General features: G+C 34.1%; 3 protein-coding genes, 1 long non-coding RNA gene, 2 other non-coding genes and 1 pseudogene across 19 annotated transcripts; 4 read left to right on the forward strand and 3 right to left on the reverse strand.

Moving 5' to 3' along the window:
* The first annotated feature begins 304 nt into the window (after positions 1–304).
* LOC107948265 (protein enabled homolog) lies at positions 305–2,171 on the forward strand. The gene is made up of 2 exons (XM_016882755.2): positions 305–691; positions 783–2,171. The coding sequence occupies exons 1-2, from the start codon at positions 638–640 to the stop codon at positions 1,488–1,490; spliced, it is 762 nt and encodes a 253-aa protein (XP_016738244.2). The 5' UTR covers positions 305–637; the 3' UTR covers positions 1,491–2,171.
* Positions 2,172–2,442: 271 nt separating this feature from the next.
* LOC107948266 (DNA ligase 1) lies at positions 2,443–6,206 on the reverse strand. Of its 11 annotated transcripts, none has more exons than XM_016882760.2 (10): positions 5,926–6,206; positions 5,433–5,577; positions 4,617–4,671; positions 4,391–4,462; positions 4,213–4,286; positions 4,064–4,120; positions 3,667–3,956; positions 3,172–3,249; positions 2,907–2,956; positions 2,443–2,670 (listed from the first exon to the last, which is right to left on the reverse strand). In XM_016882760.2, the coding sequence occupies exons 2-7, from the start codon at positions 5,568–5,570 to the stop codon at positions 3,936–3,938; spliced, it is 417 nt and encodes a 138-aa protein (XP_016738249.1). In that variant the 5' UTR covers positions 5,571–5,577; positions 5,926–6,206; the 3' UTR covers positions 2,443–2,670; positions 2,907–2,956; positions 3,172–3,249; positions 3,667–3,935. The 11 variants fall into 11 exon arrangements, with proteins under 11 accessions (XP_016738249.1, XP_040954735.1, XP_040954734.1 ...); XM_041098801.1 differs by having other exon boundaries at positions 3,667–3,881; positions 5,926–6,204; XM_041098800.1 differs by having other exon boundaries at positions 3,667–3,903; positions 4,064–4,098; positions 5,926–6,203.
* A 1,286-nt stretch (positions 6,207–7,492) lies between these two features.
* LOC121219951 (uncharacterized) lies at positions 7,493–8,435 on the reverse strand. The gene is made up of 2 exons (XR_005917001.1): positions 7,936–8,435; positions 7,493–7,756 (listed from the first exon to the last, which is right to left on the reverse strand). It is a non-coding gene; the product is annotated as an uncharacterized lncRNA (long non-coding RNA).
* Positions 8,436–8,899: 464 nt separating this feature from the next.
* LOC107948264 (protein SOSEKI 2) lies at positions 8,900–14,670 on the forward strand. Of its 4 annotated transcripts, XM_016882753.2 has the most exons (8): positions 8,902–9,529; positions 11,477–11,696; positions 11,782–11,851; positions 11,978–12,093; positions 12,197–12,355; positions 12,446–13,055; positions 13,699–13,998; positions 14,113–14,670. In XM_016882753.2, the coding sequence occupies exons 1-8, from the start codon at positions 9,515–9,517 to the stop codon at positions 14,180–14,182; spliced, it is 1,560 nt and encodes a 519-aa protein (XP_016738242.1). In that variant the 5' UTR covers positions 8,902–9,514; the 3' UTR covers positions 14,183–14,670. The 4 variants fall into 4 exon arrangements, with proteins under 4 accessions (XP_016738241.1, XP_016738242.1, XP_016738238.1 ...); XM_016882749.2 differs by having other exon boundaries at positions 12,197–13,055; XM_016882752.2 differs by lacking the exon at positions 14,113–14,670 and having other exon boundaries at positions 8,900–9,529; positions 12,197–13,055; positions 13,699–14,002.
* Positions 14,671–17,589: 2,919 nt separating this feature from the next.
* LOC121219952 (30S ribosomal protein S7, chloroplastic-like) lies at positions 17,590–18,058 on the reverse strand (annotated as a pseudogene).
* Positions 18,059–21,933: 3,875 nt separating this feature from the next.
* On the forward strand, positions 21,934–22,020 carry LOC121220537 (small nucleolar RNA SNORD25). The gene has a single exon (XR_005917749.1). It is a non-coding gene; the product is annotated as a small nucleolar RNA SNORD25 (small nucleolar RNA).
* Positions 22,021–22,072: 52 nt separating this feature from the next.
* Positions 22,073–22,216, forward strand: LOC121220685 (small nucleolar RNA snoR136). Its single transcript, XR_005917902.1, has one exon. It is a non-coding gene; the product is annotated as a small nucleolar RNA snoR136 (small nucleolar RNA).
* The last annotated feature ends 1,042 nt before the right edge of the window (positions 22,217–23,258 follow it).

The following is a 23,258-nucleotide window of genomic DNA, read 5'->3' on the forward strand; positions in this document are numbered from 1 at the left end:
GAAAACAAAAGTCTTTCACCAGCAAGACAAAACAGTGAATCTGCCATTGGCATGAAACTGATTTGTGAAAATCAAGGTCCAGATGTAAAGATAGGTAAATAAACAAGTGTCGTTTTATTTTGCAGAGGTTGCTTTCTTTACATATTTTAAGGAAACATATTCATGTATATGGGTGTCTAAAAGAGGCGAAAAGGAACATTACAAATGGCCATAGGACCAAAGAACTAGAAGATCAGTGGTATAAGGTTTCAGTAAAAAAATAAGAGAAAAGGACTGGTTGTTTCTAACTCCCGCTTTTTGCGCTGGTATCTGATTCGTCACACTGCTTGGTGTTGGCCATGGACTCACTCAACCCAACCCTGGATATTATTAGATGTGCCCAATTGGCTAGGCTTTTGGCCTTTTGTGCTTTTGTCCAACCCCCCAGCTTGAAAAAAAAAAGGGGGGGGGGGAAATAGTAATCTGCTGTAGCAGTGGCTGCCCCTTCTTATAAGACTCGGAAGAATCCACTCATAAACCCCACCTTTGTTTATCTTCTCTTTTTCTGTCTCTCATTTTCACATTTTAACAGGAAAAAGAAATTTTCACTTTCAAGTTCAGTTTAGTTTAGTTTAGTTCTTTTGAGTGTTGCAATTCTATGGATACTCAGAGAGGTCCTCTTTTAAGCTTGGCATACTTCTGTCAAGGAAAGGTAACACAACACACAATTTAATTGTTTCGTCTTTTGATTTGGTTTTAGTTTGAACTTTTTTTCTGAATTTTTGAGTGTTGTGATGAAGCAGACAATGGAAGAGTTAAGGCAGCATCTTTTGTATACTACTGTGGAGCTGGAGCAGACAAGAATGGCAGTTGAGGAGGAGCTGAGAAGGAGAGATGACCAATTGATTCAACTCAAATCCTTGCTGAGCAAGGCAATGAAGGAGAGGGATGAAGCACTGGAGAAATGCCAGAAGCTTTTCCTTGAGAAGCTTCTTCTTCACCAACAGCAACAGCAAGTTGCTGCTGCTGCTGCTGCTCCCCTCTCCGGAGTTTCCAGCATTGAAGATGAACCAAGGAGAGGAATCGATTCCAACAATGGCTTCTCATCTTCTGATTGTGAGGAAAGCATCGTTTCATCCCCTATCCTTGACCCAATGCCACCACCACCACCACCAGCAACCATGGAGGGAGTGCCTGAAAAGCCATTACCTGAGAAAGGGAAGCTTTTGCAAGCAGTAATGAAAGCTGGTCCACTCTTGCAAACCCTTCTCTTAGCAGGACCGCTGCCTCAATGGAGACACCCACCACCACCGTTGGAGTCATTTGAGATCCCACCTGTAACCATCCCTTCAGCAGCACCACCACCACCGCAACTCCTCCACCAGGACTCCTTGATCAACATTAACACCTTAAACAACTGTGGGAAAGTTAACAGGAAAAGGGGTCTGAATGAATATGATGGCTGTGGTTCTCCTACAGAGACCAAGTACCAAAGATTACTTCTCCCCTGACCGCTGCTACTGTAACAAAAGAAGCGTAGCCTAAAAACTAGTATTGATTTTTATAAAACTTACCGGTTTTCAGTATTAAACTTATAGAGTAGTTTAGGGTGAAAATTTAGGATGGGAATCAGCCTATCAGGATATGGAGACTGATCTAGCATTATTGTACAGGGGTTTGCTAGTGAGAGTAAGAAAGAGAGAGAGGTTGAATTTTGTTGGCATTTTGCCAATGTTTTTCGGTGAAGATTTTTTGTCCTTATTTCACCCTTTTCTTTTTCCCGCTATCTTTCTTTTCTCCATGATGTGAAAGGGGGGGTTTGATTTCTACAAAATTGTTGTGGCTGCCATGCAAAATTAGTATCATCACTTAGCTTTGTTTTTTTGTATCCAAGAGTGTTTGGAAAATGAGAAAATTACATTTTAAAAAAAAGTAGAAAAAGAAGGGTAGGAAATTAGGAATGGGGGAGGGGGGTTGTTGAAAGGGTCAAGGCCAACAACAACCAACAAGATGGGTGTGTCGGATTAATGGATCCCACAAATCACAGCCTGGATTTGTTACTGAGAGAGAGACTGTGATGTATGATTATATTTTGGTTAGGGGAATTGGAGGGAACTATGATAATTATTATTAATTTATATATGTAAGTCGTTTTTGTGTTTCTGGAAATCAAGCTTTTCCCTCTTCTCAGTTTACTGTTAGTATTAATATCTGCTCCCACTTTAACTACAAAAGTAAACTAAAGCAAAAAGTAATGCTGGGATTTTCTTTCCTTTTACAATACAAGGGGATCTGGGAAAACATTTTCTATTTGCTTTTTATTACTAGACGATGTTAGAAGGGTGTTTTCTGCTGGGCCTTAAAATTCAGGATATGATATGAGCCTCAACCCAACTGAATCTGCAATCAACTTGCTATGGTGTATCCTTTCAATTGAGGCCCAGCATGTTCCAAGCTAATAGGAACTCAAAGGGAAGAATTTATAAGGCTGGCTAATACGTATTCATACAAATTAAAGTCTAAAGCAATGAAATATTTGACAGCTTTTAGCTTTAAGAAAATTGATAACAAATTATAAGTCCCCTTCACCCTTGAAAAACAGTCAGATATGTAGTCGAATTCCTGGATCGTCCTCACAATCATCTTTCTCGGCAATTTCATTGTGTTCTGATCATTATGCATCCCGGCAATCTGCAAATATTCAAGAAAACCAATTAAGAGAACGGAAATTAAGCCATATATGGATAGTTGCTCTTCCTTTTTTGATAATGTGAATAATTTGCATATATTCATTTTTCCGGTATGCAGACAAATCATGGACGAGCTCTAAATAAAACCTAAACAAATTTGCCGCGCACCCATTATGGTAATGTGTCTTCATAAAAATGTGAATGAATGAATTATCAGACAACTCAATTGTTCTTCACCTGCTCAGTTGATGTAGCTTGCTCCGGAGTCTTATCTTCTCGAATACGAACTATACGTGCAAATCGGTACCAAGCATGCAGAGGAATTAGATGAGTCATTTCAATTTATAGAGAAACAACAGTTGCAGTATCCAAACTAAAGTCACCCTCAGAATTGAGTCAGCATGCAATACTTTTGTGGAATAAAAGGGAACTGGAAACGGGAGAATTGAAGGGGAAAACAAAACAAAACAGAAAGATTTCAACATTAAAAAACTTGTCCCACCTTATCAGGATCCACAACCCCAATTGCTGCATGGTACTTAGGGCTAATGGTCAAGCATGCACCTTTTACCTCCCAGATCTGCAAGAATTAAACAATATGTGTATATTCATAAATATACATTGAACTCCTGAAAACATTATTAGGAATAGCCTAAAGCTAAACTCATCGCATTATTGAATGCGAAGAGATGAGCTGCCCTAGGACCTTCTAACTACAGCTATTACAACTCTAAACAGAGATTGGAATTCACAATCCTTTTAAGATCCAACAAATGCCCTATAATTGTTGTAGGATGCAACAACAAGTATATCCATTCAGTCCTAGGAACCATTTAAATGTTTGGTTGTGATACGAAAACAGCTGATATACTTTATATAAAATTCGGCAACCCAGATTTCAACAAACAGTAGCAAGCACACAGTGAGAAGAGCATATATACAATCACTATAATTTAGTTAATCCTCAAATGGATAAGGTAGGGGAAAAGGGGCATACTGTGTAAAATCCCATCAGAGTCAGACAGCGGACATAGACAGATAAGATTGTGATTCTGATCAAAAGAACTGAGAATTCATTATCACTTTTTGTATCATATCACCTGTAAAGGAACGGTGCTTTTCCCTATCATGGTGGAGAGTAGGGGCACATACATCCCAGCCCACCTTATTATGGAAGAAGCTCGATAGCCTTCTAACTAGAGTCATGGCAAGCTGACAACCAAACCATTCCTCACTTGATTACATGCAGCACAAAAGTTTACTCTTTCAACTAAATAACGTTGTCCGCTTTGGAAACATAGACATCAAGAGACAAGCAATTAAAAATTTCACAATCACCCAAAGATAGATTTCTGAAAGCAGTGTAACGGTTTTAGAAAGCAGTGTAATTTTACCTCAGCAGCCTCAAACCATACATCTGGCATTTCCCCTGTGTAGTGATAGTATGAATGCTATCAACAAGAACATTAGAATTTGTAATGAATTGACCCTATTTGCACACAATTTTCTTTCCTCCTACAGAAGACAATATCAAGAGACAAACCTTTGGTTCAGGAATCACTTTAGACCGGAGACTGGCTGAACATTCTTCGCAGACTGCTTCAGTAAAACCTATACCTATTGAGCATCAAAGAGAGAAGGAAAAGGGACGGGAGGTCAGCAGATAGTAAACAGGAAAGACAAGCAATGTCTCGATCATTAGCAACTCAAATTTAACTAACCTATTTTACAGATACCCTGGTATTCTTCGTTGTTGTCATCATAACAAGCCAAGAGAAAGGAACCACATACTCCTAAGAATGAACATTATTGCACCATTGGCACATTTTAGGCATCAGTTAAGGACAGAATCCTGTAAGCACTAAGTTGAGAACTGAAACAACCAACAATAAACTCTACATGAACTCTTGTTATCTGATACGCTAAATAAACAGAAATGGTTCTTACCTGTCCGTTTCCCATGGAAAGCAGCAACAGGTAGTAGATCTAATGTATCTCCAATCTGAGTATAACAAGGAACACAAGAAGTTACACATGAGAAAAATAGCAACTGACCGTAATTCGCACAGATAAGTAAACATTTCTTAGACATTAACTTTCCAAGTAGTCTTTCTTCAATTTTAGCCAGTTAAGTGATAGCTTTGATGGCTCATATTTAGCATTTCTATCAAATGTCTTGATAATTAAGCCCCCGCAACTGAAAATTTAAGACGTATTATTATCATCACAGAAATCCGAAGCACTTTGTGCAAAGTTTAATTATTTCCCAGAATTTATTTCCTATCCTCTTTCGGCTCATTCTAGCTACCTGCAAAAGATTACTGGAAGAATTAGCTTGAAGAAACATCAAAATTAAGGAATGATTGTATTTCCTCAAGATCATTTGATGTTAAAGCCGTCGCAAACTGAAAAAACCCAGTTTCTTGGAGTCGTAAAGCCTCTGCAAATGCCAAGTCCCTAGTGAATTAAATAGGGCATATCATATGTCGCGCACAAGATAAACACTTACTCGAGTCAACAGAAATAACTCTCCAAATCAATTAATTAACCATGCACACCAACAGCATCTCCTTATAATTAACATAACATAAATCTTCATTACTACTGATGATAATTACATTTTGCATTTTACATTAAAAAAATAATGAAGCAAGCTGCATATCAAAGACGTACATTCTCAGACAAAACCACTTAATAATTCCTGATAAAAATAAAATTTATTACTAAAAATTCCAGAACAATGTGTCACAGAATTAGGGATACCTCTTTACGAATCTCCAGTTGTTCCTGAAGAAGTGCTTGCCCATTAAGATACAGGATGTCAAAAGCAAATATGCACACATCAACTTTGATGTCACTCAACAAAACATTTTTTCGAGCCCTTGTACTAAGGATCTGCATAAATCAACTAAGAGAACATGTCATCAACAAGAGCAACTTAAGAAAGCTTGGACTCGTACTACTTCAGAATGCATCTTCTATAACACCCAAAAAGGAATCAGTCAATTATTAACCATGACAAATATACGACCATTTTCATAATATAAAACAAATGCAAACATTTCAGAAATTTGATAATACTGAAATTCTTGATAGTATCGAATTCCTCTTGGTTTGTACAAGATAATTTTTTTATTGTTGAGTGATCAGCCAACTAATACATAAAGAATGGCATTTTCAAAGATGAACAATTTTCTACATGAAATAGAACCTAGAATTGCACCGTAAATTGTAATGTAAAGCTGCAAAACGATACCTGAAAGGATAAAATTTTCTATTGAACCCGATCATAAGCTACAAGCTCACAATCCAAAACAAATGGTTTTACAGAGGACTTCTTGAATCCGTACAAGAAAGAAAATTTTAGTAAAAAAATCAACAAATGCAGAAGCAGCAACCTGCCATGTTTAAAGAAATAATGGCTGAAGCTTGTAAAAGGTTGTAAGGGCTAGTTGTCCATAATTGTTGCGGTTGAAAACTGTATATGGAAATTGTGGTAAAAAAGTGTTGCGTAAAAGTTTGTCTGTTAGTTTTTAGTGTTATCCATTGCTGCTTAAAATTGTAGTTGGAAGTTAAAATATTCTTTTTAGACATAATAGTAGAAAGTAAAAAATTAGTTAAAGTATGTAATATTTAAATAATTTAAAATATATACATGAAACATAAATTTAAATACCTTTTAAATAATTAATATAAATTATTTATAAAATTGATGATATATAAAATATTATTAAAAATTTAAATATAATAAATAATATTTAATTAATTTAATATAATAATATATAAAATATAAATCAATCTAATTATTTATTAACATTTTAAATAGTTAATATAAATAAAGATAATTTGATCATTTTTACTTCCAAACACAAAAGCTAAAAGCACTTAAATCCCAACTTTTACATTTGGGTGTAAAAACACTTTTCGCACTTCGACTTCAAAAGCCAAGTGTTTTTTATTACTTTTGCAGTGAAAAAGCACTTTTAACCCCAAAATTGTTTTTAAACCACAATAGAGAATGCAACCTAAAAATTTTAGCAACCAACAAACACCCACGAGAGAGACTTCAAAGGACTATAAACGTACAAGTGTTCTAAAATCTCCATTTCAAAGATCCAGCACCTTAAAGGAATTCTTAGCATATAATCCCTATATCTAAGTTTTCACATATAACTCAACACAAGTCATTTAAGTTTTCACGAGGCTTTTTCTAGATAACTAGCAGGCTATGATGTTTTGCGGAAAAGAAGGAACGGGACTTGGACTAGTAGATAACAAGGAAAACATGAATCATTTAAAAGTTAAAACTAATACATGAATGTCGAAACGCCATCTAGCACTACCTTGACAATAACAGAGGGAACAAATGGCTACAACTTAACCATTACTACAACTTTTGACTACCAACATGTATTGACCAGTTAAGCCCGGATATAAGATGAGGAAACAAACTTAATGGTGATTGCTACAATATTAAGTGGATCTCGATTAACTACAAGTTTATTTGATGTGCATTGTAAGAAAACCCTCTGAAGAGAAAGTTTTACCAACATACTCCATTTGGTGGGGAAGATGAAGAATCGTTTATTCAACACACGCACACATAGAATAAATAAATAGAGCACATCAACAAAACAAGTCAACATAGTAATTGAAGCCTACCTAGAAATTGCAGCAACAACATCCGGAAACTTTCTGGTGTTCCGCTCAGCATTTCGACTTTATAACTAGACTGAACCATTCTCCAAATAATGTATCTATATCATGCAAATGGATTTTTTTTTGGTTTTGCATAATAAATTGCTAACAACAGGAACGAAAGAAACCAGAAATAGCATAATATATTCTATAATTACCTGTGCACGCTTGCCATCATATTTATATTCACAAACAAAGTCGGTATCCTGGAATTTATTTACAATTTTGGCAACAGAATTGGTTGATTTTGCTTTCATAGGTTCAACAGGGACACCCACCGTAAAGCTACAAGTCTTTGGAAGATTCCATATACCACTAGTCAAAAGAGCAGGAACCACTTTATCATAGACTGGAAGGACAGAAAAAACTTGCTCGACAATCTTAGCAGCCTACATGAGAGTTATCAAAAATCAATATCAGTACATTAGCTAAAGGTCAATGTGGGAGAGGAAAAGGTCATTTCTCAACATGCAGTCATACAAGATATAAGCTATCAAGCAGCAATTTAAGGTAAAGACCAAAAAGAACAATTTCTGAGCACTGAAAACCCAAATTTCAAAATGTCTACCATTCAAAGGACATTCTAGATGTTGGCTGTTGACCTCTTCAACATTCACTTTCCCTTGCCCCTTCATTATCCATCTACAAAGGTCTTTATTAGATGTTATCTGTAGATCTAGCAAGCCTCAACAAACAACAGCTCACATCCAAACAACAGTGATGGAATATCAGCTCACTACAAGCTACCAAACTCTAGGTACCAATGGCATTTCATACCATGCACATCTAAGGCACATGCTTTCAATGGCCTTGTAGATTCTTAAGCTTCTGATGCATAATCAAACCAGAAATTAAAGGTTAACAAAAATAAAACTATATATCGCTAACTGACTCTTAATATGTGGTTCAGTCCTCTCATATGCCTTTGTCAGGAACTTGATAATCGAGTATTGTTCCAATAGGGTCGGAAGCGTGTAAATTATTATACTAAAAAATCACACAAAGTTCAATTCCCAGGGAAGAGAGGTGGATCACATGGATCTCTTAAATACCAAGTCTTTCCTTAGACAGAATATCCCTTCTATAGTAATTTAATAGCACAATTAAATACTACTATTATACCCTCAAATATTGAAAGAAAAATAGGACAAAAAAGAACACAAGAGTTTTAACGAGGTTCGGTAAATTATACCTACGTCCTCAGGCACTAACACCAGATGATAACTTTACTATCTCCAAAGTATTACAAACAAATAGAATTCCTTAAGAATTCTCAAATGGGAGAAGAGAGAAAACTAAGATGGAAAGATTGGTTAGGATGAATTGAAATAAGAAATGATAAGGCCTATTTATAGTTGAGGTTTAAGGACCAAACAATAAATAGCCCATTATCTCAAGGACCAAAAAAAAATTATCCCATGCCACTTTTTCAAAGTCAACTTTAGGTGCTAAACTTGCACCACTTGGATTGTTTTCCATTAAAATTGTCTGCCATTAATCATAATGTTAACATCGAGGCTTCTCCAATTCCCAGCTCTAACCCCTCATGTGTCGGAGCAAGCTTATTTGCTGCTAAGTAAGCCATGGCCAGCAAATCAACCGGTGTGGTATAAATAACAGTCCTCAACATATTACAACCGATACCGGTTATTAGAATCTGACTCGTCTCGTTTGACATTGAATCAGATGCCAAACAAAGAAACAAAAACGGAACCCTCTCTCCTTTCTCCCAACACGCCACCGTCTTAGGATCAAAATCCGCCGGCTTCTTTTTCAAAAACCCAATTTTCGCCTTCAGTTCAGCAGTTTTCTCAGAGATACCAACCACCTTTGTTTTCTTCGAATCCGGGGGTTTCTGCGTCTCATTCGAATTGGGTTTTGGGGAATCTTCAATGGAGTTTTCAAGTCCATCAATAGTCGTTCCCTTGGTATTTGGCAGGCGGCGGCGAGGAGAGGAGGGACTTGCGTTTCTTGGTGGGAGAGGGAGCGGAAGGGTTGTTCTTGGCGGCTAAGAGGCGTGCATTTGACATGAGAGCATCGAAGGCGGAGGGCCGAGAAGTCATGTTGGACAAAGTTCCCGCCAAAGGATCGTTAGCGGTTGCAGTCGAACAAGTGATTTTTAAAAAGCAAGGGTATTTTATTTTTATATGCCAAAAAAAAAGGTTAAATTCTACTGCTTTTTTTTTTAAACTAAATTCTACTGTTAGTGTTTGTTTAACCTAATTTTTTTGTTAATATAATATATATTAGGAAACTAAAATATTTAAATTAATTAATAAAATATAAATCTTAAAAATTTTTTAATGTAATTAATATAAATGGTTGAAATATATAAATGGTAAATACTTTAACCATATATTCCAGATTTCATATTCGCATGATAATGCAACCGCATTGCGAATGATCCCAATTCATGAATCTCTCGGTCTGAGAAATTAAAATAAGAAGATTGAACAATTTCTTCTAACTCTTTTTCAAATTCGATAAATGTTGGTCAATTGTATATTTCATTATAGTTCTATGATTCAGAGTATTATTTCCTATTTGATCCCTTTGAATTCCATATTCGAAGTTGCGATCGAATTGATTCTTTTTAATGAATCGATTCAATCCATTTCTTATGTACCCATAGGTGCTATATTGGGTTTGAATCAAATTTTGTATCAATCTATCTTGATTGACTGCCTCTATATGTTATTGCTAGCAAATACCATTATTTTTAGTTTTGGATCTTCCAAATCATTCCCGCAGGAGATCCGGATCCATTTTTTTCTGATCCTTCGATAAAAAGATTCATTTTCTTCGTAAAAAATAGGAGGTAGAGCCGATAAAAATTTCTTTTTCGATTCATCATTGGAGTTGAATACCTCATTCAAGAATTGTTTTTGATCCAATCCGTAGGAATCAATAGAAAAGGCAAATCCCTTATAATACACCAGATTCGCCTCGGTTATTGATAGAGTGAATAGATCTGCCATTTCTTGAAATCTCTCTTCCGATTCAAATTCAATTAACCGCAGAATCAACTAAGATTTCTAATTTTTCATTAAAGATCCACTATTTGATGGTCTAAGCATTGAAATCCAACACAATTGTACCAAAATAAATTAGATACGAACAATAAAATAAATTTAAAAAAAGGGAATAGAAATAATGCCCAAATTTTTTTTTGTGAAACAGAATTTTACAAAAAGGTCCTTCAATTTTTACAATTTTGTATTTTAGTCCTTAAAACCCTTCACATGTTGATTAGGTCAGTGTCACACATCCCCTACCTCTGCCATGGCCACTCCCTCACTGCCACCAGCCACCCTATGCCATCACCATCAACCCTTATCTCTTTCACACGCCCTTCCCATGAATCAGAAAACACACACACAGGCGAGGTATGTTCTTCTCTTCTATAATTTATTTTTTTTATTGAAATGGTTTTAAACGTCACGAATCTACGAACTAAAATACAAATAACTTTCTTCTTTGATCTATGATATTGACCGTCAGATCAACTTGAATCTAAAGTATGTTCTTCTATTTATCGATGGATACTAATTCACTACACTAATCATCAAATTGTCGCTTAAAGCTCGCTCGCTAGATTTTTTTTTAAAAATAGCCTAATGACTTAAATAAAAACTTTCGAATAGTTCAATGACCATTTTGTAACTTTTTGAAGTTAAGTGACTAAAATGTAAACTTATTAATAGTTTAGTGATCTTTGATGGAATTTACCCTTTTAGTTAATATGTTATAATTTGTAATTTAAATATTAGCGGGGTGCATTTTCGTTCTCTTTTTCTCTGGAACCAATCAGTCCATTAGCTTTAAGCATTAATTAGCAGCATTCTCTTGTGTCGCTTTTTACCTCAGAAAAAGTAAAAAAAAGAAAGAAAATGTTTCCCTGGGTTCCTCATTTTAAGAAAATCAACTCCACCTTTCATTATCCATGAACTCACGTTCTCTTTTCTCTCCGTTTTTCAGTTACCAACCGTTTGTCTTTCTATCTTCCTTTGTTTTTTTCCTTTGGAAGCTTCACAGATCTGATTTACTTCGTAAAAGAACAAACCTCCATGATATTCATTGATTTACGAGTTTTTCACCTGTTTGGCTAGAGCTTTCAACTGATGTTTGGATCGGAAATGGAGATGAGAATGAAGAAATACAGCCAGGTGAGTCCTGAAAGAGCTAAAGTTTGGACCGAGAAATCCCCCAAGTATCGTCAGCATAACCGGAGAGTTCCGGTTGTTTATTATCTCTGTAGAAATCGCCAGCTTGAACATCCTCATTTCATCGAAGTCCCTCTCTCTTCTCCTGATGGTCTCTATTTGAGAGGTATTATTTATTATTAATTACTCTTTATAAATCTTGTTCGATAATTTTTTTTATTGATTTTTTTAGAATTTTTCTTGTTGTGTAGATGTAATTGAGCGGCTTAATATTCTTAGAGGCAGAGGAGTGGCTTCCTCGTATTCTTGGTCTTGCAAGAGGTAAAACATTTTCCTCTTTGTTTAATATTATTCTTAAGTGCTGTTTGGTAGCTGAGAAACTAACGGAAATTCGTTTTTTTTTTCCTTTTGTTGGAACCTTACTTTTCGGAGTATTAATTATTGCAGAAGCTATAGGAATGGATTTGTTTGGCATGATCTTTCTGAAGATGATTTAATTCCTCCCGCCCATGGAAATGAATACGTTCTCAAAGGCTCCGAATTATTTGAAGAATCCTCTCCAGGTTAATATTACCATATAATACACCAATAGTTGATTTCACAGGGGGAGAAAAAAAGGAAATATAGTACTAAAGTTTAATGACGGTATCCCTTTTTTGTGTTCAGATCGTTTTAGTCCTGTTGGGACTAGCATTAGATTTCAAAATCTGAAGCAGTTACCTGAACCACCATCTTCCTCTAGAAGTCAAGATGATTCTTCTCAGTCTTCCAGTTTGAATGGAAATAGAACAAAGCTTTCTCAGGATGATGAACTCTCTTCTCCAGGTAATCGTCCGACTCCTGGCTCCTCTGGTGAGTCACCGGAGTCACTTAGTTTGACAGAGTATAAGGTTTATAACGGTGAAGGGTTGGCAGATGCTTCGACACAGACCGAAGAAAACACAAGCCGACTGAAGACACGGGAAACTTGTACAAGGGGCGTTTCAACTGATGATGGGTCATTAGAACCGGAATGCAATGCTAATTTCCAAAATCAGGTCCCTAATGTGAAAGATTGTTCTGAGATATGCAGGAATTCAGGTTCTCCTCCGTCCACGTCTAGTGCATCATCTTCAGGAGGGAAAACTGAAACGTTGGAATCTCTGATTCGCGCTGATGCAAGTAAAATCAACAGTTTTAGGATTCTTGAAGAGGAAGAAATTCGAACACCAACCAATCCGAGGCTCAAGGCAACGAACATGTTGATGCAATTGATCTCATGTGGATCAATATCTGTGAAAGGCCATAGTTTTGGCCTTGTTCCATCCTACAAGCCTAGGTTTTCACATTCAAAGAATTCATTGCCATTGTTCTCTACTTCAATCATGCTGGGTGAGCTTAATTGCTTATCAGAGAATCCAAAACTGCTTGGCCTGAGATTGGAAGACAAAGAATGTTTCAGTGGTAGCTTGATTGAGACAAAAATGCTCAAAGAAAGACATGGACATACCACTCTGAAACGTTCTTCTTCTTGCAGTGCTGATAGGTAAGTTTGTTTTTTTGGATCTTTTTTCTTATTGGATTATTGGTATGCTCTTTGAATTAAACAAATAAACTGTCTTGATACTGAATAGAAAGGCATTTAACTGTCAAAAGTGCAGATACACATTATTAGTTGCATAGCAAAGAATTCCAAAATGTGCTCTTATTTTGTTACACTTGTGACCACACCAGGCGTAGAGTAGGGGAATGTGAACTTAGTTAAAAATAAATATGAGCAAATTCAAGCCATTGCTTCAGGTTAGATCCTTTTTTATATTGGAGTCTAGAATGCCTGAGTTTGAAAAAGATTCATTACTATAATTGTTTTTTTCTTTTAGTTATTTGGTGATATTTCTCATGGAAACAGGTTCTTCTTTGTGTTTTATATAGGATTCCTCATATATATAAAGATCTTCCTTTATGTGATATTTGAAAGCATAAAGAACCTGCACATTCACCAACATCAAAAGCATTTCTTAGTGGAGGTCATAATGATGGCTAGAGCAGAACCTCTTAGATTGATAGACTTCTTTTCAAAATGAAGCGTGTTATCTCTAGTTTTTAATATTTATCAGAGTAATGTAACATCTTCAGCTGAATTTGTTTTATATCTCATGCTAAATCTATGAAACTAAGTGGAATTGCAGGACTTGTAAGGAGCTGGCTTCAACTGAAGAGAAAGAAGAGTTGAATTCAGGACGTACAAAATGCATCCTCCGCTCTGTTAAGGCTTCACTAAGCAAACAACCAAGAAGTGAGTCTATGAGATCCCCTGTTTCTGAAAACCCAAGAAGCTCCTCTGATGGGATCAATAACTTGGGCTCTGTATTGAGTAGCATATCCAATGGTGATAGTAGAAGAACCACAGAGTCCATTTGTAGTAAAAAGCAATCAAAAACATTGGATTCATTAAGAGAAGACGAGAAGTTGATCAAAATTGAAGAAAGTTGAGTGTAAACTCCTGCATTAGCACTTTCAAGATAGATGGAAAGAATTATTGTTGCTTATGATATTATATTGTTTCATGTTCATTGACGAATTGATGTGGTTTCCCTCTGCAGGCTTGCTTCAGGAGCTCGGGTTATAATCCAATCCAAGGCACCTTGTGATACCATTGTGAGTTGCTCCTAGTTCTAGGGAAGCATGTTAAAGGTAAGCTCAGGCAAATGGATACCTTCTCGGATTCTTTTGGGAAAGTTTGTTCAATGTAAAACTTCTTGTTTTTCAAATCTGGTTTGAATTTCAAATGAATGTTTGGATCTGCTGGCGGGTCCAATGTGATGATTATGTAAATCTGGAAAGCTAAAAAGGGGAACAAAAAGAGAAAGATAGATATCACATTCACTCCTCCTGATGCTTGGAGTTGACTATTTTTGGTTTCAGCTTTCTTATACATTGACATTCTGCTTTTCATGTAAACTACAGTTGCAATATCATCCTTTTTTGCTTTCTTTTTTATTTTGTACCCCTAAAACAGTTTCATGCTTCCTTGAAAAACAAGTCATCTACAATTGGCAATGTTAGCTAGGATTAGTAGGGCTACCTTAACTTTTTAATTACTGTAATTAGTTTCAAAATTTTTATAATATGAATATGAGATAGAGATATGGTAAAAATTATATTTGGATCGATAGTTTTATATGAACAATTAAAAATACAAAAAGAAATGCTGACATACTATTAAAATTATAAAGTCATTATGTTTAAGCAAAATTTAACAGTTATAACAAAATTCGATGATGAAAATGTGCCACTATTGTAAGTGGGAGGAGACAGGCAAGACAATGTGGGTAACATGACACTAATTGTTCAAAGAAAAAAGAAACACTAGCTGACACTTTCCTTTTTTTTACCTTTTTTTTTCTTTAAATTTTAAAATCCGACAGATTGGATTCTGTTTAGAACAAAGTGAGCATGGAAGGGGGGGGGGCCTGCCCCATGAGCACGAAGGTTAACCTCATATCATAGGGAGAGAGACAAGAAAGGAAAATGGGGGGTGGCCATTAATGAGTTGTCTCGAAAGCAAAAAGCTTTTTCCTTTCTTCTTCAGATGTTGTAGCTGTAATTACTTTTTTTCTTTTTTGATAGGAGTGAGGGAAAGAAAAAGCATTGGGGACTGAGACTGTTGCTTCTTTTGGTTGGATATAATAATGCATGCATGCATTGAAATACAATCTGATTCTTTGTGCTTTACTCAAAGCCCTAGAAGACAAATACATACCTTAGACTACACTATTTCTACGAAGTGTTCTTCATAATGTGGGCATCACATTGTTATCGAGTATGGTACAGCTACTATTAATGGTCCAATTATTGTACTACCACCTGTAAAGTAAGTATTGGACTTTGAATTATTTAGACTTTAGAGGAAGCTGGCACTTAAAATCATAATACCAACATTTATAAACAAATCCCATTGCTAAAGAAATGGTGCTATAGTAAATTAAATTTTTTGACACTATAGCTATAGTCATTGTGAGAATCAAGAATTCTTTTATATTTGATTGGATGCAATTTTTTTTAGTTTCATACTGAAAATGGTACTGTGCCAAGCTTAACTAGAGGTGACAAGATTGTTTACGGATAAATAAATAGCATCAACAAAGGTGATTAACAAGGGAAAGACTCTAGAAGTTTAGAAAAGGGCGGTGTCAGAGGTATGAGTTGCCTGATGACTCTAATCATTAATGCTTGTTGGAAAAATCTATCTGACAACGTAAATAGTAACAATGTAAAATAAAATAGAAATCTCCAACCCAGAACGAAGACAGAGACACTTGATCGACAATATTATTTGTAACAAAAGCTGGTCATAGTTTGTTTTGTATTGCTTCAATGATGCAAGAGAATCTGTTTGTTTGTTTCTTGCTTGCATTGTTTCCTTTGTTTTTGTATACTTTAATGGGTTGGAGTTGGAAGTTGAGTTGAGCAGAGGGGCATAGGCTAGCGTGCCTTTCTTTTACTAGTTTCAGTAAAAAATAGTGACAATAAACAGAAGGCAGGTCAAACAATATAAACAAACAAAACAATTCCCTTTGATTCTTCATAAATGGATAATTAGTTAGTTAATTATTGAAGGTTTAAAAACAAAATTTCTATGAAATCTATGGTGGGGCTGTAATACCTTGATACTCGACTCGATTATCAGGTCCGAGTTATAAAGTGTCATATTCATTGCTGGAGTAATTACGATTAATTATATTCAATTTATACCATTAAATGATTAATTTCAACCCAATCATGCATATAATACAATATACAACTGTTTTCGAGTTTTATACGAGCTTACGAAAGCTCTAAAGCTAACCCAAGGTCGAAATAAGAACAAATTGTAAAAATTTCAAAACATTGGATTGATGTCGCGATGTCAAAGGGTTCCTCGTCGCGATGCAACATACTGAGTAGGCCTCGTCACAACGTTCAACACTCGAGGTCATGTCGTGGCATAGCAACTTGGTCTCGTCGCGACGGCAAACTTTCAATTTCGCAATGTGACATACTGTTTGTGCAAATTTTCTAAGTGAAACATCAACCTGCAATTTCCAATCAACTAATATACATATTTATACCATACTTATAGCCAAATTATGCAAATAATATGAATCATAATACCTTAATCAACTATACACCAATGTCAAATTACTTGTGAACTCACAAACTAGTCCCATTCATTCAAGATCTCAAACATACATACTTATCCACCAGTACCATAGGCAATTACATATTTTATACATTTCTAAACTCTATAATAAACACATATACATTATGCATCCATATGACTAAATCCATTTAGCAAACTTTCAATTCAATGTTCTAAAAAACATAATATATACCAAAATCAACTCAACTTAGGTACATGTCGTATAACTACTAAAAGAAACTATACAAATATTGTTGAGTCTGAATCTTTGTCTGGATGTTGAAGTCGATGCACAGGATCTTGATATGAACCCAACTTGGGCATGGAAAACAAATCGTATATTTTTTTGTTTTTGTAAAGACGAAGAAAGAAATAATCTCTCCTATTTACTCCGTTGACGAAGAATCAAATTATCACTATATTTATTCTTTTTTCTACTTCTTCTTCCAAGTGCAGGATAACCCCAAGGGGTTGCAGGTTTTTTTCTACCAATTAGAGCCCTCCCTTCACCACCCCTTTCATAAAAATTCTCATAGAATCGAGAATGAAGTTTTCATTCTGTACATGCCAGATCATGAATTAGTAACTGCATCCAATCTCCCCAAAAAATCCCAATTGTTTCGAACTTTCTATTTTTGGAATGGGAATATTTACAGAATCCCCATGAATACGATCAAACCTTATTCCATGGTTACATGAGATTCCTCTTTATTATTCTTAAGCAAGTCCCCGAGAGGGCTTAGTTGATCCATGATTTATGTTTTAGCTTTCATTTCCTTTTCATTTGTTTTGAGAAATATATCGATCAATTCTGATTCTTTCTTTTTCTATTAATTATTTTCCGATCGAGATGTATGGATCCATGAATCTATGTGTCTATATTGATCTTGTTCATGGATTAACGAAAATGTGCAAAAGATCTATTTGCCTCTACCATTTTATAAGTCTCTTCCTTTTTATGTATGACATCGTCACTCCCTTTGGCGGCATCCACTAATTCGGAACTTAATTTGAAAGCCATATTTTGACCCGGACGTTTTCGGGATGCCTCTAATAACCAACGAATGGAAAGTGCTTTTCCTTGTGTGGATCTTATTTCAGTGGGAACTTGATGAGTCGATCCACCTACATGTCTTGCTTGTACTACTATATCGGGAGTTACTCCACGTATTGCTTGACATAAAATAGATAGTGGATTTGTTTTTGTCTTTTGTTGAATCTTTTTCAAGGCTCGATAGATAATTTGATAAGCCAATAATTTTTTTTCCATGTTCCAGAATACGGTTAAGCAACATGTTAATTAATTGATTACAATAAATTGGATTGGATTTTGTAGTTTTTCCTTCTGTAGTACCTCAACGTGACATGAGCATGAAAAATTTTTAAGAATCTATTTTCTTTTTATAAGGGCTAAACTAATTTATTTTGATTTTTTTGACCCCATATTGTAGGGTGGATCTCGAAAGATATGAAAGATCTCCCTCCAAGTCATACATACGACTTTCATCGAATACGATTTTCCACAGAATTCCATATGTATCTATGAGATCAAGTATGGAATTTTGTTTGTTCACTTTAAATTGAGTATCAGTTTCCCTCCCTTTCTTTTTAGAACTGGAAATCTTGTATTTTACATATCCATACGATTGAGTCCTTGAGTTTTCGAAATAGTGTAAAAAGAATTGCTTCGAATCATTACTATTTGACCCAGACTTGTTCTAAAAGATTCGAGGCATTTCGAATTGTTTGTTGACACGGAAAAAGTTAGGGAAAACCTCTGAAATCATTTCAATATTAGACCTTGGACATGTAATAGTTCCGAATCGAATCTCTTTAGAAAGAAGATCTTTTGTCTCATGGTAGCCTGCTCCAGTCCCCTTATGAAACTTTCGTTATTGGGTTAGCCATACACTTCACATGTTTCTAGCGATTCACATGGCATCATCAAATCTTGGATAAGAATCTACAACGCACTAGAACACCTTTGTTGATGATCCTTTACTTCGACAGCATCTAGGGTTCCTCGAACAATGTGATATCTCGCACCGGGTAAAAACTCAATGGTACTTCCGTGATTCAAATCAATATAACATATAAAGTAATAAATTGCATATAATTTCCACGTTTATAATGTCAACCAATACAAATACATCATATATCAAATCTCATTCAACACATCTATATATGCATATGCGACCATTATACCAATACTTTAAATGAATTACTTATACATTACTTGAACTAGTTATCTATATGAACATTTCATACCAATATTACAATGCCATTTATATTTGCATATGTACTCAGTTTGTAACATTTGATTATATTTCATGCTATTGTCAAATCAAACAATTCATTCATTGTCTTACCGAATCGGCCTTTCGGCTTGTTAACTGATTCGTATGATCTTTCACATGCTCTCGATAATCAAATATTGTATATAAGTACATGTAGTACAATTTTGTAATATTTAATCATTTTCAAATATCATTCAGTCAATTCACAAATTATATTACATATTAACATGACTTTGATTTGAACGGATACATGAATCCCAACCAACAAGGCACCCAATGTCTCACAGGAACGTATGAAAGAAAATGCGTCCAACACTCATCAACATATAGCCGAAGTAACATGTACTCATTCTATTCTACAACATGCCAACTATATTCGACTTTTCCCGAACAGTTAATAAAGTAACCAATTTTCCAAAATCATTATATAGCTCAATTAACATTCATCAAGTCATAAAACATATCTTAACATATTAGAGGACCATCAATTGTCCAATCAAGTGACTATAAAATCGCATATTTATTCACCCTTCACTATGGATATTATCAATTATTTTTTGGCTATGATCAAAATCATGTTCATCATCTAAATGGGTCAAATAGCATTCATATTTCTATTTTCATACTTACGAGATCTTTGATTCATGACTTCAATAGTAAAATTTACTACATCTCAAAATTTTATAGAACCATGAGATTATAGATCATATCCAAGCCATATATAAAAAACCATATGCATAGTCGTAAATATGCAGAGTATGGTCTCGATTAATATATGACTATCATATTATATATTCTCATTAGAAGATTTCATATCAGAATAGTGATCTTATTATATAAGCTAACGTTTTCCACTATTCTACATTGACTAGAAAAATTAACTATGCATATGCATATGAAACTTTACAACATAGAATAAAAAAATATGTGCAATCATATATAAAACTCATTTAGCTTATGGTTATTTAACAAAAGCAACAACCAAAATTATTTATATTATATAATCATCTACAAACTTTCATTTTTAGCAATGAAAATAATGTCTCATCAATATCATCCAAAGGCTAGCTACTAATATCATGATTTAAATATACAAATAATTTCATATCTCAAATTAAATATAAAAATTTCACTCACAAATGAAATGAACTAAATTTTAATTCTCCGAACTTATTATTTATTTATAATGCACTAGTAAGTGACTCTTTAAAATGGCTTGGTTTCAAGAGATTATTTTAACCCAAATGTAACTGTTGGATTCAATAACACAACCTTTTAGCTTAGGAAGGTTTTTCCGAATGGTCATAATGCTTCATTTGGATAGAAATTTGTTCAACTTATGTTTGAATCATGCCATTGCCATTCAAAACAAAAATATTGTTTCAATCCATTAATAGATCATTTTTCAACCATGCATTTTCATTCATCCATGCATTCCATCCATCTTTTTCATTCTTGCTTATATAATTAAATACCAATCATAATTATGCATGTAAAATATCATATATATAATAAATTAATATTCGAATTTATCAAAAATTAATCTATGACACTTAAACATTTTGCATAATATAACTAATCTTAATAAAACATAACCATGATATTCAATTCATGCAACAATAGTCAACCAAAAAATTGACGGACCTCTTATTGTTACAAAGATTTCTTCTAAATCAATAGTTAGATCACTGACATCGATGTTGTCCCATTACTGATGGTCATCCTCATATTACCATGACTGCAGTGGCATTCGAATGCATGGTGAACAGACACACCTTCTTTAATTTCTCATAAATTGTGAAATTAGAACCTTAAAATTGTTGGTGCATGGGGATAAAAATAAACTTATGAGAAATTAACGAAGGCTTCAAGGTGTGTGTCAATGCCATTTTCTTTTAAGGTTACCTACATTATGGTTTGCAAAAGATTTAGTGACAAATAAAACTCGAGGATACAATGAAACTCAATGACTATTGACATTTTACATTGACAAAAACAGTTCATTGAACATTGAGCGAAGCATAGCAAGAATATCAATTTCAGTAATTTTTTTATAGAACAATCTAGAAATACAAAAACTGGTGGGAGAATAGAAAGAAACTTTATTTCTACGTTTTTTTGTGTGTGTATCATACAAATAAAATTTTACTCCTATTTATAGGAGGTTTCATGTCTTTTCATAGGGATATAACTATCAAAATGGATATCCATATCTTTAGCAATAAACTTAATTATTCAATAGATATATCCTTGAATAATCATGATTCATTATTAATAATCAAGTGATACAACTTTTGGCTACTTATAATTTTTTATTTCAAACTATTAAAACGAAAATGTTACAACATAAATTTCACTCCTTATGATGAACTATTGGAGGTTAGATTCTATTACATCCTAATAAAGAACTCTCTTTCAATTCTTTAATCGATTAGTGGCCCAATGGCCAATGGCCCATTTCCCTACACTTGTCAATCGAATCTGGCCCAATAAATAAAAAACCCATTCCATTGAGGTCAGTTTGGTAATTTCCCCTCCAAGTGTCGCAATTAGGGTTTCAACCCTGCTGTTATATATTCCCATCATAGCTTCTTTCTCTCAATCCAACTCACCGCACCCCTGCCTGTAGCCTTTCAATCATTGGGTATTGTCTTTTTAAAAGATTTAGGGTTTCAGGTTCATTGAAACAAAAGGCAAAAGCTCTTTATTGTTTTTGATGAGCGAATCTGTGTGTGTTTATTGAATAGAGATTGAAGCTTCGCAATCTGGTCAGTGCGGATAGAATCCGTTCCCACATTACTCGTTCCCTTGAAGCGACATTCATTGTGTTGCTTTGGTCTTCTCTCTCCCTAATCATTTTCTCTTTGATTCTTTCGGGGGAACACTTGGGCAACTATATTTTCTTTATTTCTTTCTTTTTATAAAGATCTGACTCTCTTTTGAGGAAGATCGGTGATGAGTTATTAACAGACCTGTAATGAATTGCGGATATGATCGCAGTTTATTATGAACATCTAAGGGACTGAGTTCTTCCATCATCCCCTCCATTTCTAGTTTCCATTTGTACTTATTTAAGTAATTCTTGTGGCTTCTGTAATTTATCTTTTTAAAATCCGAAAATTTTAATAAAATATTTTCGTGATGGAAAGAAGCCTAAACAGAATTGTTCTCCTCGCTATCCGGTGCTTCAAATTTTATGTGGCATTTGGACGTCGGGGAACTACATCTTTTCTTTTTCCTCTTAAAATGATTGGTTTTACCAATTTTGAAGGCCTTGTGTAATCAAATAAAAGAGAATCATGAAGGTTAAAAATCAAATCCTAGATTCATTGGAGACTGGATAAGAACAGTCAGTGCACTGACTAACAATACAAACTTCCATCTTATTCCAAATTTGAACTGAATTTTATTTCATGTAATCATAATTTTAAAAATTCTCATTTTTAAAGTAAGACTTATTTTCTATTTATTTGATTTATAAAAATCTTCATAAAAAAATTAAAATTTATCAATTATGTTTTAAAATGAGATGAATATTATTTAAATAAAATAAGTTCAAAATTCGATATTCATACCTATTATGAACAATTTGATTACGTTTCAAAAAGAAAAGGTTGATTTATTTTTTTTGATAAAATTTATAATGGGCTTTATTGACCTTCTTTGCCGTGGTGAAAATTTAATTGATTTAGGGTTTATATGAAAAAAATTTATCATATATATGTTTGAAGTTTAAGTTTCATTAATCTAGAGTTTTAAATTTTAATTTATAAATTATTTATATAATATTCATTTTATGTTAGGAGTTAATAGTTAACTGTTAAATTAAATAGTAAAAGGGATTAATTGATGAATTTTGGAAGAGCTCAATTAGATACAAAAATATTTAAAGTCCTTAATAGATTCTTTAGGATCATTTTGAGGAGTTTCTCATACCATTAAAGTTGTATTACATTAAAATTTGTGTTATGTTATTGTTGTTTGTTCATGTAGTTTGATTTTCTTTATGTTGGGCGAGTATTTTTATTATTTTTAATTCACGATACAATAAGTGAATCACACTTTATTACTCTCAAAGTATAGATACCACCTCTAATTATGATTTTGCTTGCACTTTATTTCTATTCTGCGTTAATTAATTAAATTTGCGTGTTTGGTTTTAAGTGATTGTGATCTGTTTTGTAATTATTAATTGAGTTTATAGTGATTTGAATGTCTGTAATTGTGAATAAAGAAAAAAAAGATATGAATAAAAGTGGATTACAAAGAA

This window comes from Gossypium hirsutum, chromosome D08 (genome assembly GCF_007990345.1).
Source record: "Gossypium hirsutum isolate 1008001.06 chromosome D08, Gossypium_hirsutum_v2.1, whole genome shotgun sequence".
In the NCBI taxonomy this organism is placed as follows: domain Eukaryota; kingdom Viridiplantae; phylum Streptophyta; class Magnoliopsida; order Malvales; family Malvaceae; genus Gossypium; species Gossypium hirsutum.